The sequence below is a fragment of the Carcharodon carcharias genome, chromosome 23, assembly GCF_017639515.1.
Source record: "Carcharodon carcharias isolate sCarCar2 chromosome 23, sCarCar2.pri, whole genome shotgun sequence".
Lineage (NCBI taxonomy): Eukaryota > Metazoa > Chordata > Chondrichthyes > Lamniformes > Lamnidae > Carcharodon > Carcharodon carcharias.
This window is the reverse complement of record NC_054489.1, coordinates 48,328,305-48,342,630: the sequence shown is the minus strand read 5'-3', so window position 1 is coordinate 48,342,630 and position 14,326 is coordinate 48,328,305. Positions and strand designations below refer to the sequence as shown.

Sequence of the window (14,326 nt, the reverse complement as noted above, 5' to 3'; positions counted from 1 at the left end):
TCCCCCCGATGGTTCAAGCCAACAGTGCAGCCTTGCAGTGTGGGTTAGGAGAATGCCCGCACCTGAGCTGAGGTCACAGCATGCAGTCCAATGGGCAAGGCTGCTGCCAATCAGTCAGGTGGAGTGGGGCGGAGATGGGTGGGGTTTCGGGCAGCCATGCAGCTTACTAAACTCTGTCATCCAAGTGGTGGCCAACACTCTCCGGGAACTGTCACACTCAAGGGGCCGTCACACTTAAGGACAGGTTCTTAGTGCATCCATGCTAACCACGTGTCTGTCTCTTTCATCCTGCAGGAGGAGTACATCAGGACCATGGTGCCTGGTGAACTAGCTGTATGCCTGATGGCCTACGGAGAGTGAAGATGACGGAGGAGAGAGTGACTGAGGCTCCTGGCTGCACGGAGACAGGAGCAGCAACCTCAGGAAGAAGGGGCGGCTGGGGCTCCCACACACATTGCTGGTCGGCACCTAGTAACACCTAGAGTCTTTCATTCCTGCGGGTGACTGAGAACCAGTCACCAATGATTACGCATGTCTAAAGAACCAGTCAGTTACATCTGCCAACTGATGCAGGATTTGGCGCCACAGGGAATGGAGGGCATCCACTGCCAGTGGCCTTGAAAGTGACAGCAGTCCCCAATTTCTATGCTCCAGGGCTCCACAGGTGACTTCTGTAGGAATCTCACAAGCCTCCATCCACAAATGCATTTTGCCCGGGACTGGATTCGCCTAGATCTCGGGTTTCCCACAGGTGCAGGGTGTGATCGACTTCGCTCACATGGTTCTCAGATCTCTGTCGCAACACGCAATCAACCAGATCAACCACAAAGGGTTCCACTCGTTGAATGTGCAGCTGCTGTGTGACCACCAGAAACGCATCCTGCAGATGTGCGCAGTTTCTAGGGAGTGTCCACGACTCCTACATCCTCAGTCAGTCACAGATCCCTAAAGTCTTCCAGGACCCACAGAAGCTGCAGGGTTAGCTCCTCGGGGACAAGGGCTACCTGCAGAGGCCGTGGCTGATGACACCCATGCAGCCGCCTCAGACTGCAGCAGAGCGACAGTATAGCAAGGCTCATGCTGCAGCTCGCAACTTGGGGCAGACCATTGGGATGCTGAAGATGAGGTTCCAGTGCTTGGACTGGTTTGGTGGAGCACTGCAATACAGTCGGCAGGGGTTCACACATCATTGTTGTCTGCTGAGCCCTTTACAACCTGGCGCTACAACAGGGAGACGAGCTGGCTGAGGAGAAGATGGAGGAGCTGGAGGTCTGCTCCGATGAGGATGCTGATGAGGGTGAGGATGTCCTCTAAGGTGACAGGGATGAGGCCTTTGCACTGGTTAAACGAGGCAGGTACACTCAGGAGGTCCTCATAGCTACTAGATTTGTGGAGGATGATGACGACATGCAGTGAGGTGACACCATAGATCCTCACAGCAGAGATCTTCACATGGCCTCTGAGAATGGTTGATTTCTGTCTGGCTGTGATCAGGGTCATATCATAGAGGTGCAGCCAAGAAACTTTAGAAGCATCTGATCTTTTGTCCACCTGATCCCTTCAGGAGAACAATGTCACTAGACACGGGTGCTTAAAAGATGGGGGCCAGCCCCACCTTAAAGGTGCTGAGAGCACACGGAGAATGACGAAACACTGTGGCACCTGCCCACTACGTTTTGGCAGCAATGATGAGCGCCATTGAGGTGCAGGCATTAGTAATGTGCCCAGGGAGTGAGAGGCCGGACCATCACTTCAGCCTGAAGGCTGCAGAGAGCACAGGGAAATGGCCCTGGACTGAGACACTTGCATTTATCTTGTCACTAAATGTGAAACCTATCTGCCCAAGAACACTGATAATCAGAACAAGGAGCCATAAGCAGGGAGACATTCTTTGGTAAAGGCAAAATACTGCGGATGCTGGAAATCTGAAACTTAAACAAAAAATACTGGAAAACTCTGTTCTGACAGCATCTGCGGAGAGAAAGACAGTTAACGTTTTGAGTCCGTATGACTCTTCAGAGCTCTGAAAAGTCATGTGGACTCAATGTTGACTCTGTCTTTTTCTCCACAGATGCTGTCAGACCAGCTGAGCTTTTCCAGCATGTTTTGTTTTTGTTTCAGACATCCTTGGGAGTTTATTGACAGTAGTGAACAGTATGTCCAATTGATTAACACCCATGCCCAGGCTATGCAACTAATTCTTCTTAACCTTCCTAAACCTGCCGCTACATCTTGGTGCTCCCCTGACAACCACAGTGGAGGTGAGACAGCCAGCTGACTGCAATGACCTGGTCTGTGATGACCTTGATGGACGCCCTCTGGAGAGCCAAGACTTGGAGGGCCCTGGCCTGCTTTCGGGGTCCTGCTGTGTGGCAGTGGCACCCACCTCGGCCTCTGGAACTGGAGCTGCTGTGATTATGAGAGAATTCGGCTGGACAGGCGCTCCCGGAGTCACCTGAATGGATGGCCCCAGGGTGTGCACCTGCTGATCCTTATCCCTATGGGTGCCTGAGGGCCCCAGGCTGACTCCTTGAGGAGAAGGCGTAGCTGGAGTGAGATTGAGTTGCCCAGCCCCCCTCTCGCATGCACACAATTGGAGGCCAACTATGGCATCAGCGATGGAGTTTGATCCTGCACTGCTGCGTGTCCTGGACCAAGGTCTCCATTGCGGCTGCCATCCTATCAGCATTGACTTCAGTGCATTGGCATGCCGGCGCTATCACCTCAGAGTGAAGGCAGACAGGACTCCTCCATTGTAACCTACAATCTGAGGAGTGCAGCGGACATCCCTTACTGATGTTCCCGAGCTTGCTTTACAGCTCCAGGAACTGACATGACTAAGCCCAGAGGCTCGTCAGCTGACTCAGACTCAGCAAATTTCTGGCCTCCAGCAGTCCTCCCAAGTGCCGGACATAGGAAAGTCCCTGTTGCTGCCCACTGTAGATCAGATAGTGCGATGTGCTCATGAGGCTATTTTAAAGCTAGTTCCCACCTAGTGTGTCTCTGCGATGTTGGAGGGTGTGGGTGAGCACTGTGATGGGACTTGAGGGTGGGTACCTCCAGATTCCTCTTCAGAGGTTTCTTCGAGGTTTGATTGGAGGCCCTGGGTCATGGACTCCATCGGCTGTTTGCCAGATGTGCCTGTGGAAGCAAGGGGGGATAATTAGTGCATGGCAGTGGCCTGTGAAAGAGGACACATCACTCACAGCATGGCTGTTTGATGGATGTCACACTGCTGGATCCTCACTTGGTAGAGCAGCACTGACCTCACTGTCAGCACAGGACCGGTCCCAGTCATCGCCGGCCAGCTGGATGGCTCTGTTTTCAAAGTCCATGAGAACCTTGATTCCGCCGCCGGTCTGTGACCTCTCCCTCTTGTTGTGTGCCAGCTTGTCCTGCATATAGAGATGGAGAAATTGTAAGTAGAATGCCTGCCAGGCCAGATGATAAGCATGCCTGGCAAGTGTGGGTGACGAATGGCGCCATGGATGGGATGAGAACAGTGACGATGAGTGAGAGAGAATGAATGGTGATGTCCCTTGAACCAGCAGTGAGTGAGGGCCCTGTGGTGTGAGAGAGTTGAGTGATGAAAAGAGTGACTTACCCTGGCGGGACGGAGGACATCATTCATCATCTTGTGGACTGGATGGCTGTCCTCTTTTGAAGGGCGGCGCTGACCATCACTGCCACCGCCTCCCAAGCCTGGTTGGTCACACTGCTGCCCATCCTGAGGTCAGAGTTGGGGTAGAGGACATCCCGGCGGGGCTCCACAGCATTCAAAAGACGTCTCAGTTACACGTCGCTGAACCTGAGTGTTGCAGTCTTTTTGCCTTTTGTGGACATCTTCCCTGCAGCAGTCATGGGCTGAAAGCATTCAGATGTGCACACGGGGGATATGGCACCTGACATGATGCAGCAACGAGGTAATGGCGGTGGGGTGGGCGAATGAGAGCCCACCTGCTGTGGAGATGGCATGTTTCCCAGGAATGCATAAATAATGCGGTGGGTTTGGGACGATTCCGCCCAAAGTCTGTCCAAATCCTCTTGAAGCTGCTTTGCATCTTCCTCATAACACACGTTCCCATCTAGCTTTGTGTCATCCACGAACTTGGAAATCTTACATTTGGTCCCCGCATCCACATCATTGATATGTATTGAGAACAGCTGAGGCCCAAGTACTGATCCTTGCGGTACCTCACTAGTCACAGCCTGCCAACGTGAGAATGATCCATTCATTGCTACTCTGTTCTCTGCCTGAACCAATCCTTAATCCATGCCAGTATATTACCTATCTCATGTGCTTTAATTTTGCTCACCAGCTACCTGAGGGGGGCTTCTGAAAATTCTAGTATACTATGTCCATTCACCCTCCTTTATCAATTCTGTTGAATCCTCAAAAAACTCCAGCTTCATCAAAACATAATTTCCTATTCATAAGTCCTTGTTGATTATGCCAATCAAATCATTAATATCGAGGTGTCCATTTGTCCGATCCTTCATAATAGATTCCAGCATTTTCCCTACTACTGATGTAAGGCTAACAAGTCTGTAGTTCCCTATTTTCTCTCTCCCTCCCTTCTTAAATAACAGTGACTTTTGCTACCTTCCAATCTGAAGGAACCATTCGAGAATCTATAGAATTTTGGAAGATGATCACCATTGCATCCACCATGTCCATAGCTGCTACTTGCAACACTCTGATGTGTAGATCGTCAGGTCCTGGGGACTTATCAACCTTCAGTCCCATTAATTTCTCTTATACAACCTTCTTACTAATACTAATTTCCTTCAATTCCTCATTCTCCCTAGTCCCTTGGGTCTCTAATTCTGGGAGATTTCTTGTGTCTTCCTCAGTGAAGACAGACACAAAGGAACTATTTAGCTTCTGTACCATTTTTCTATTGCCCATTGTAAATTCTCCTGATTCTGCCTGTAATGGACCCACATTTGTCTTTTTATGTACCTATAGAAGTTTTTACAGTCTTTTTATGTTTTTTGCTAGCTTCCATTCATATTCTATTCTCTTTATCAACTTCTTGGTCCTTCTTTGCTATATTCTAAAATCCTCCCAATCCTCAGGTTTGCTACTTTTTCTGGCAATTTTATAGGCCTTTTCTTTAAATCTTATACAATCCTTAACTTCCTTTGTTAGCCAGGGTTGACTGACTATTTTCTTATTGGGTTTTTATCCCTTAAAGGAATGTATAATTGCTGTAAGCTATGTCATAATGCTTTAAAGACTGTCCATTGCATATGTACTGTCATACCTTATAATGCATTTTCCAAATCCACCTCAGCTAATTTGTCCCTCATACCTTCATAATTTATTTTGTTCAAATTTAATGCCCTGGCTTCAGATTGAACTACCTCGCCTCCAAACATGGTGTAAAATTCTATCATATTAGGGTCACTCATCCCTAGAACTTCTTTTACAACAAGTTTATTAATTAGCCCTTTCTCAGTACATAATACTAGATCTAAAAGAGCCTGTTCCCTAGTCGGTTCCTCAACAAACTGCTCTAGAAAACCATCCCTAACACACTCCAGAAACTCATTCTCCACAGCATTAGTGTCCATCGGGTTTACCCAGTCTATATGCAGATTGAAGACACTCATGATTACTATATTACCCACGCTACATGCTTCTGTAATCTCCTGATGAATACCACACACTACCACCAGTGTAATGTCTGGCGTCTAAGCAACTCCTTTGCTTAGTTTGCTGCCGCTTGCTGTTTCTTAGCTCCACCCAAACAGGTTCCACATTTTGTTCTTCCAACCTAGATCCTCCCTTACTAATGTACTGATCCCATCCCTTATTATCAGAGCAACACCTTTTTGCCTGTCCTTCCTAAATGACGAATATCCTTGACTATTCAGTTCCCAGTCTTGGTCACCCTGCAGTCCATGTTTCCGTAGTGGCAATTAGATCATAACCATTTACCTCTATTTGTGCCTTTTAATCACCAACCTTGTTGTGAATGCTGCATGCTTACATAGAGTGCCTTTAATTTAGTCTTTTTGACATTATTCTGTATTCTAGGTTTAGTTTATGCTCACCTTCATTTTGCCTGCCTTCTAATTTCACTTGCTACTTTGCTACTTCCTGTTACCAGATTTACTTCCCTCCAATTTGAGCTATCCCTCAGATTCCCCCCCACACCCCCAACCCGGACAAGCTAGTTTAAACCCTCCCCAACAGCACTAGCAAATCTCCCTGCGAGGATATTAGCCCCGGTGCTGTTAAGATATAACCCATCCAGCTTGTACAGATCCCACCTGCCGCAGAACTGGTCCCAGTGCCTCAGAAATCTGATGCTCTCCCTTCTACACCAATTCTCCAGTCACGTGTTCAACTGCTTAATCCTCCTATTCCTATGATCACCCGCATGTGGCACTGGGAGTAATTCTGAGTTCGCTGCTCTTAAGGTCCTTTTTAATTTCCTTCCTAATTCCTTAAAATCTATTTTCAGGACCACGTCCCTCTTCCTACCTATGTTGTTGGTACCAGTGTGAACCATGACCTTTGGCTGATCACACTCCCCAGAAGGATGTCCTGCAGCCGCTCTGTGATATCCTTGACCCTGGCACCAGGGAAACAACACACCACCCTAGAGTCACGTTTACTGCAGCAGCAACACCTGTCTGATCCCCCAACTATGGAATCTCTTATCACTATTGCTATCCCACTCTTCTTCCTCTCCTCCCTTGCAACTTAGCCACCCATGGTGCCACAGACTTGGCTTTGGCTACACTCCCTTGAGGAACTATCACCTTCACCTGTAGCCAAAATGGAAAACTGATTAGCAAGCAAGATGGACTCGGGGGACTCCTGCAGTACCTGCCTGGTTCTCTTAGACTGCCTGCCACACTCACACTCCCCGTCAGCCTGTACATTTTTAACCTACAGTGTGGCCACCTCCCTAAACGTGCTATCCACAGAGGGAAATTAGGGATGGGCAAAAAATGCTGGCCAGGAAAGAATAAAAAAAGAAGAAAGTTGCTAAATGTTCTGGTTTCTATTCCAGACTGGCTCACCGTTCCATGTGTATCACACCCCTCCCCCATAGTCATGGCCTGGGCCAATCCCAGAGCATCAGATCCCATCAACGACCAGTGGGCTATGAATGGACTAAAGGCTTTCAGCTATGACTCAACTCCATTATATCAACTACCGAGAAAAAGGACAGGAGCAGTATGCTATTGCACATTCAACCATTACCTAATATATAAATTGTTGCCCTCCTTCCCCTGTAACAACCCCTGCCCCCACTCCCCACCATCTCTCCTCATACTAGGTTTGTCATGTTTTGTTTCGGTTCCTCCACCACCTCCACCCCCAACTCCACCATCAACTGTGGAAAGGGTCATAGTTCTTTGCTGCACTCCATTCTTCCCTGCACTGCAGAGCCACGAACCATCACTGACTGAGGTAGACCAGAGTAACCAGTTAAGAGAGCTTTTTGCAGCAGGAATCTTTGACCTATCAGAAACAGTGCCCCACCTCCACCCCCTGGGCAAATAAGCAGCCTTGGGACCAGTTTGCAAAAACAGCATTGCAAGATCTGAATTTCCTACGAGCTGTGAAGTAGGACAAACCCAATAACAGTTTAGGTGATGTTGGAGTAAAAGCAAGGGGTCCTCGGCCTCAACACTTGGTGTTGAACAGGTGGTCTAAATTAAAAATGGAAATGGTGGAATTAATCAGGTTTGGCAGCATCTATATATAGAGAAAAAGAGTTAATGTTTCAGCTCAACAACCTTTCATCAGAACGGTAGGACTGTTTGATCATACTGTTGCATGAGGCTGTGGAACTTGGTGAGGTGAGGGTGTCTTTCCAAAAGTACTGTCTCTCAGAACAGCCAACAAGAACTAGGACTAATAAGCTTATCTGTGCATTTTGGCACTCTACTCTTAGTTTATATATAACACTACTGTGTATGCCCAGGGCTGGTACTTACAAGCACTGGATACATTAGTGTGTAAGCACTGGCTCCCCTGTCTCTCGATGGTGCAAATACTCTGGCCACCGTGAAGCCGTCTCCAATTGTAACAACTTAGCAACTGTGCACAGATTGCTTCTCTACGTTCATGTAATCAATATGGCCACAACTGACAAATGGTCCAGCCTGATGTGGAAATGGGCTATGTCAACTTGAGCCCACAGCACAAGGTGGCCCCTAATTCAGCAGGCATGGACAGTTGTAAACAGGGCATGTCTTGGCTAGTGTGAGAAGTGGAATAACATTAAACTGATAAAATAGGAGATACTCTACTGAGAGCTCAGCTGGGGTACGAAGCAGAGAGAGCTTTACTCTGTATCTAACCCATGATGTACCCGCTTTGGAAGTGATTGTTTCTGATGTTGGGTATCTAAATTGAAAAGTATTTTTTCCCAACTCTAACATCTTTCTTTGAACACAGAAAAGATTTTAAAAGCCCTGTGTTAGCATGATGTCAGTATTAATCATTAAAAGTATTCCTGTTTAAGTGTTTGTCCATGTGTAAATACCGCAGGGCAGCTTTGCCCTGAGTCTGATGTTCCTGATTCATTGTTTGTTTCTCTATTTTTAACAGAAAGGATTTGATGTTTTCAATGCACTGGATCTCATGGAGAACAAAACCTTTCTAGAAAAGCTGAAGTTTGGAATTGGCGATGGCAACTTGCAGTATTATCTATACAATTGGAAGTGCCCTAGCATGGCTGCTGAGAAGGTAACCCAGAGCAAGCTGTCTGAATGACTGTTGCCTCACACTGTCTGTTTGTGTAATGACTGCCAGTTTAACCCCAGCTGTATACAGAGAAAGCTTTGTTTGGGCTCGGTCTGTATCAGCTGCTGCCTAAGTTAGGCCATTAAGTTTCTCTGTGCGATGTGGGGGAACCTAAAACTAGGGAGCATAGTTTAAAAATTAGTCTTCCATTTCAGACTAAGATAAGGAAGAATTTCTTCCTTGAGGGTCGCTAATCTTTGGAATTCTCTTCCACAGAGGGCAGTGGAGGCTGGATTATTGAATATATTCAAAGCTAAGTTAGATTTTTGATTGACAAGGGAGTCGGGGGTTATGGGTTCAGGCAGAAAAGTGGAGTTAAGGCCATAATCAGACCAGCTATGATCTTACTGAATGGTAGAGCAAGCTCGAAGGGCCGAATAGCCTACACCTATTCCTTATGATCTTATGAGATGTGACTACATAACTCAACTGGGCAAATAATAGAACTAACGTACTGAGTGAGTTATCTGGGGCAACTTAACAGTATTTAGTCATGTATTTAGAGAGGGTAATATTTATAATAACGAATGCTCTATTTGAGTCTGGTCCATGGTCTCACCCTTTCCATTACTTATGCCAAAGCTAAATTTATTGCTAGGCATTGAGTCACGGGGGATTGAAGTCACTTGTACTGCCAGTATGTGGTGTGGTTGCATGATCCTTTCCCTCATACAAATTTCCTGGTAATTTTTCCTGATGCCAGCTTGCAACTGACCAGCCTTTTCTAATTCATGTTTACAGCTTGCCGTAATGCAATTTGAACCTGCCACTACTATTGGGTTCTAATCCCGTAGCATAACTACTATCACATTGCCTTCTTGACTGCCTCGCAGCTTGGCCTGGTCCTGCCTTGCTTCATGCACAAACTTTCCAATAGGGCAGCACACACCACCTCTCCCCTCCCCTCTCCCATTAGGCCCAGAAGTCTCTTCCTTCTTTCCAAACATCAAGCTCACCTACCCATATCCCTTAATAGTTTCCACTCCCAGAAACAGACAGGATTGTCTCTGACTTATTTAAACTGTCCACTTGTGTCCTTACCCAATAATTTCACACCTTGGCTTTTCTTCTGGGTGAAACGAATCTCCCAAGTTCCTTCCTTACTCCCAACTTCCTTGTTTTTAACTCCTGATGCCTGGAATTTGAACCTTTCATCACAGTAAGCCATTTATTCAGAGCAACATCCATCATTTAATGTTATTCTGTAATCGAATTGTAAAAGTAAACAATTCTTCTTATGCAGATGCCCATGAAAGAGCTGCCAGTCTTTAGAATGTACTAGTAATGAATGTCATGTGGAACTACTCATAAAGTCCACAGTAGTCTCAGCCTTCTGTCTGGCATGGAAGTCTCTGCCCTCTGCCACAGAGGAAGACGGTGGGTTGAGAAGGTGCACAATTCACTTGGCCTCTGTTTTTTCTGGGCCCTCTTCTCAGCCAGCTGAGCTTTTTGTTTTTGCTCCCCGCTTCCAATGCCCTTCCAAACAGTCAACCTACAGAGGACATAACTGTCAGCAACTCTCTCCCAGTTGTCAGTGTGAATGTCTACCTCTTCTTATCTCACTTGCAGGTGTCGGTCCTTGTAGTGGAGGTACAGACACCCAGGAGCTCATGGCCCAGTGGCCAATTCACCGTACAAAAGACCTTCAGATGGATAACAGCCAGGTGCCCAATGAATGTGGCGAGCCAGCACAGACGCTATTGGCTTAGCAGTGAATGCATGCTGATGAAATTAGCACAATTCAGGACTTCAGAGTTGGAGACCTTGTCCTGCCAAGAGATGTTGAGACAGCAAAAGTGGAAACTGCTCAGCCTTTTCTCCTGGCTAGCATATGTTGTCCATGACAAAAAATAAAAAATACCTGGAAAAACTCAGCAGGTCTGGCAGCATCGGCGGAGAAGAGTACAGTTTACGTTTCGAGTCCTCATGATCCTTCAACAGAACTAAGTAAAAATAGGAAGGGGTGAAATATGAGCTGGTTTAAGGTGGGGGGATGGTTGTTGGGACAAGCAAGCAGTGATAGAAAGCAATGAAGGTGAACAAGGCAAGAGAGAGATTCGAAAATCCTGACGGAGAATAGAACAAAACTTCTTCAAGGTAGGCATTTCTTGAAGAGAACTGGCAGTCAATTTAACACAGATAAAAACAGTTTTTTGTTTTTATATTATATATGTTGTCCATGGCTCACTGCTGCGGAGTAGTGTGCTGAGGGCCCAAGCTTGACTCGTAGTTTGATTTTCTCAGTCAGGTTGCTATTATTCTGCATTCTCTTACTCAGCTTGGACATAACAGTTGCAGCTTTTGCAATGCGTGTGGGGATTTCAACATCGTGACAGATTGTTAGTGATTGTAGAGCCTAGATACGAGACAATGCTGTTAGGAAGGGAGTTCCAGGATTTTGACCCAGTGACAATGAAGGAACAGCGATATATTTCCAAGTCAGGATGGTGTGTTACTTGGAGGGGAACTTGCAGGTGGTGTTATTCCCATCTTTCTGCTGCCCTTATCTTCTAGACAGTAGCAGGTTTGGAAAATGCTGTCAAAGGAGCCATGATGAGTTGCTGCGGTGCATCTTGTAGATGGTACACACTGCTGCTACTATGCGTCCGTGATGAAAGGAATGAATGTTTGTGGTTGGAGTGCCAATCAAACAGGCAGCTTTGTCCTGGATGGTGTCAAGCTTCTTGAGTGTTGAAGCTGCACTCATCCAGGTAAGTGGAGAGTATTCTATTACACTCCTGACTTGTGCTTTGTAGATAGTGGACAGGCTTTGGGGAGTCAGAAGATGAGTTACTCACTGCAGGATTCCTAACCTCTGACCTGCTCTTGTAGCACAGTATTTATATGGCTAGTCCAGTTCATTTTCTGGTCAATGGTAACCCCCAAGATGTTGATAGTGGGGGATTCAGCGATGGTAATGCCATTGAACATCAAGGGGCAATGGTTAGACTCTCTCCTGTTGGAGATGGTCATTGCCTGACACTTGCGTGACACGAATTTTACTTGCCACTTGTCAGCCCTAGCCTGTATATTGTCCAGGTCTTGCTGCATTTGGACATGGACTGCTTCAGTATCTGAGGAGTCATGAATGGTGCTGAACATTGTGCAAATATCCCCACTTCTGACCTTATGGGAGGAAGTGCATTGATGAAGCAGCTGAAGATGATTGGGCCGAGGACACTAACCTGAAGAACTCCTGCAGTGATGTCCTGGAGCTGAGATGACTGACCGCCAACAACCACAACCATCTTCCTTTGTGCTAGGTATAACTCCAACCAGCGGAGAGCTTTCCCCCTGATCCCTATTGACCCCTGTTTTTTAGGGCTCTTTGATGCCACACTTGGTCAAATGCTGCCTTGATGTGAAGGGCAGTCACTCTCACTTCGCCTCTAGTTTGAACCAAAGCTGTAATGAGGATCAGGAGCTGAATGACCCTGGCGGAACCAAAACTGAATGTCAGTGAGCAGATTATTGCTAAGCTTGTGCCACTTGATAGCACTGTTGCTGACCCCTTCCATCACTTTACTGATAACTGAGAGTTGACTAATGGGGTGGTAATTGGCCAGGTTGGATTTGTCCTGCTTTTCATGTATATGACGTACATGGCAGAATGGCAAAATCCTGGACTACATGTTGATGCTGATGGTCAAACCAAATTATTTACAGACATAAGAGATTCTGTCCATTTGCTGCTGCCAGTGTTCTTCAGTATGGACTGTTAGTGCGGCATCGTCACTGTCAGAGTAGAGCAACTCTCTGATGAGGACTTGGCACACCTTTGTCTTGGATCTCCAGTGAGCGATGTTGAACAGCTTTCCATCAGTTCTAGTATGTAAGTAGCCACCCTCTGTAGATGACCTAAAGGCATATGACAACAGCAAAGAGAAGGATATGGCAAAGCATGTTGGTGGCAGAAGACAAACCTGTTTGACTGGTTCTGATGTTGCTCCATCGTGATGCCATGGAAAAAGGAGATCGCATTGAGCAGCTTCAATGGGCAGCCAGTTTTCTCCAACAGTTTAAATATTCCATCTCTGCTCACATGGTCAAATTCCTTGGTGAGATCAATGAAAGCAATATATGGTGGATCCCTTTTTTCACAGCATTTCGCTTGCAGCTGCTGGACAGAGATGATCATGTAGATCTGCCAGATCAAGTCGTTAGATGCCCTGTTATATGCACAGGGGAATAGTCTTACTTAATGCAGAGTGCTGGTGTATATTCATCTAAGGCTAGTAGATGTGATTACTGTGCTCCGGCTGCAGTCAATTAACAAGGTAGAACAGTGTAGGACAGCATAATCAGATGAGGGAGAGAGAGTTAAAACAAACTGCAGCTTAAGATTGGTTTTCACCTGTAAGATAGAGCCAAGTAAAAGAGGTAGGAAGTGTAAACTTTGTGGCTTGTCAAAAAAAAGTCCAGATTTTCCTACAATTACCTCTGGCTTGGAGTTGTTGGTTTTGCATCAGACCTATGGAGAAGTGAGTTACCTGTTGAAGGTGCAAGTCAAGGCTGAAAGGCCACTTGTGTGACTGACAACTGTGACTGATAAGAGTGAATATTACAGGAAGCAAATGTCACAAGGGGAGGTAATATTCACATGGGATTTCTCCCTAACCCCTGCTGTAATCTCAGCGGAAGATTGGTAAACACTCTGGAGACATCCTTGGGAAATGGTGTAAACAACTGTTTGGGTTTGAGCTCCTAAGTTACAGCAGGAGATCAGAAGAACCCCAATAAATAGATCAAATAGAGAAATTTGTGGGTCTGAGCTAGTCTTTGCTTTTCACAGTAATAAATGACACTAAGCACTACAGGTGCCACTAGAGATTTACTGAGTCTTTTCCCACTGTTCCCCTCAGTCTAATGGTGACACCCACTGTTCTTTCTCCATAGGTCGGACTTGTGCTGCAGTAAAGTTGCCATCATTGGAGCTGGAAAAAGCTACCAATCAGCCATATCAGAAATGTCCTCTGACCTCTGGCCTGACACCGCTGAACTTGGACACTCACAAGAAGTGTGAGGGAATGGAGCCCATGGAATTCAGAGAGAGTTTATGGATTGTACCATCCCACAGACATTTATTACCCTGCCCAACTCTGTCAAAATCAAGATTATATGCATTATACATGATTTTAATAAATGGATTAGAACCAGTCAAATTGGAGAAGGCAATGTCAAGAGCGTGCAAAGATTGAAGCCGTGTTTTTATCTCTCGAGCTTTGACCACGAATTCTCTCGTCCAAAAAATTGCATCGTCTAAAACATGTCTCATTTATTAAAACTCTAAGAATTGAATTGCTTTACATTTTAACCAGAGTAGATTTATTTTCAGTGGATAGATGTCCTATTGTGGGCCTTTGGGCAATCTCATCCACGAGCACACATTAAACAGTCTCAAGCAGTATTTCCAATTCAGAGGGCTGTATTTGCTGGGTGTTTTTGGGTTTAGAATTGCAGGGCTTGCTCTGTGCTTTAGGGAGTTTCTAAAGTGGATGTAGTACACTGAAATTGCTGATCGCCAAAACCCCCTGCCTTCACTCAATATTTTTA

The 14,326-nt window shown here is 46.2% G+C and overlaps 1 protein-coding gene across 1 annotated transcript in view; it reads left to right on the top strand.

Moving 5' to 3' along the window:
* nmt1a (N-myristoyltransferase 1a) overlaps window positions 1–14,079 on the top strand; it is an 82,303-nt gene extending 68,224 nt beyond the window's left edge. The window contains exons 11-12 of the mRNA XM_041173373.1: window positions 8,579–8,716; window positions 13,670–14,079. Of these exons, the coding sequence (XP_041029307.1) occupies window positions 8,579–8,716; window positions 13,670–13,690 (159 nt within the window). The 3' untranslated portion in view covers window positions 13,691–14,079. The remainder of the gene's footprint in view (window positions 1–8,578; window positions 8,717–13,669) is intronic.
* Window positions 14,080–14,326: the final 247 nt, after the last annotated feature.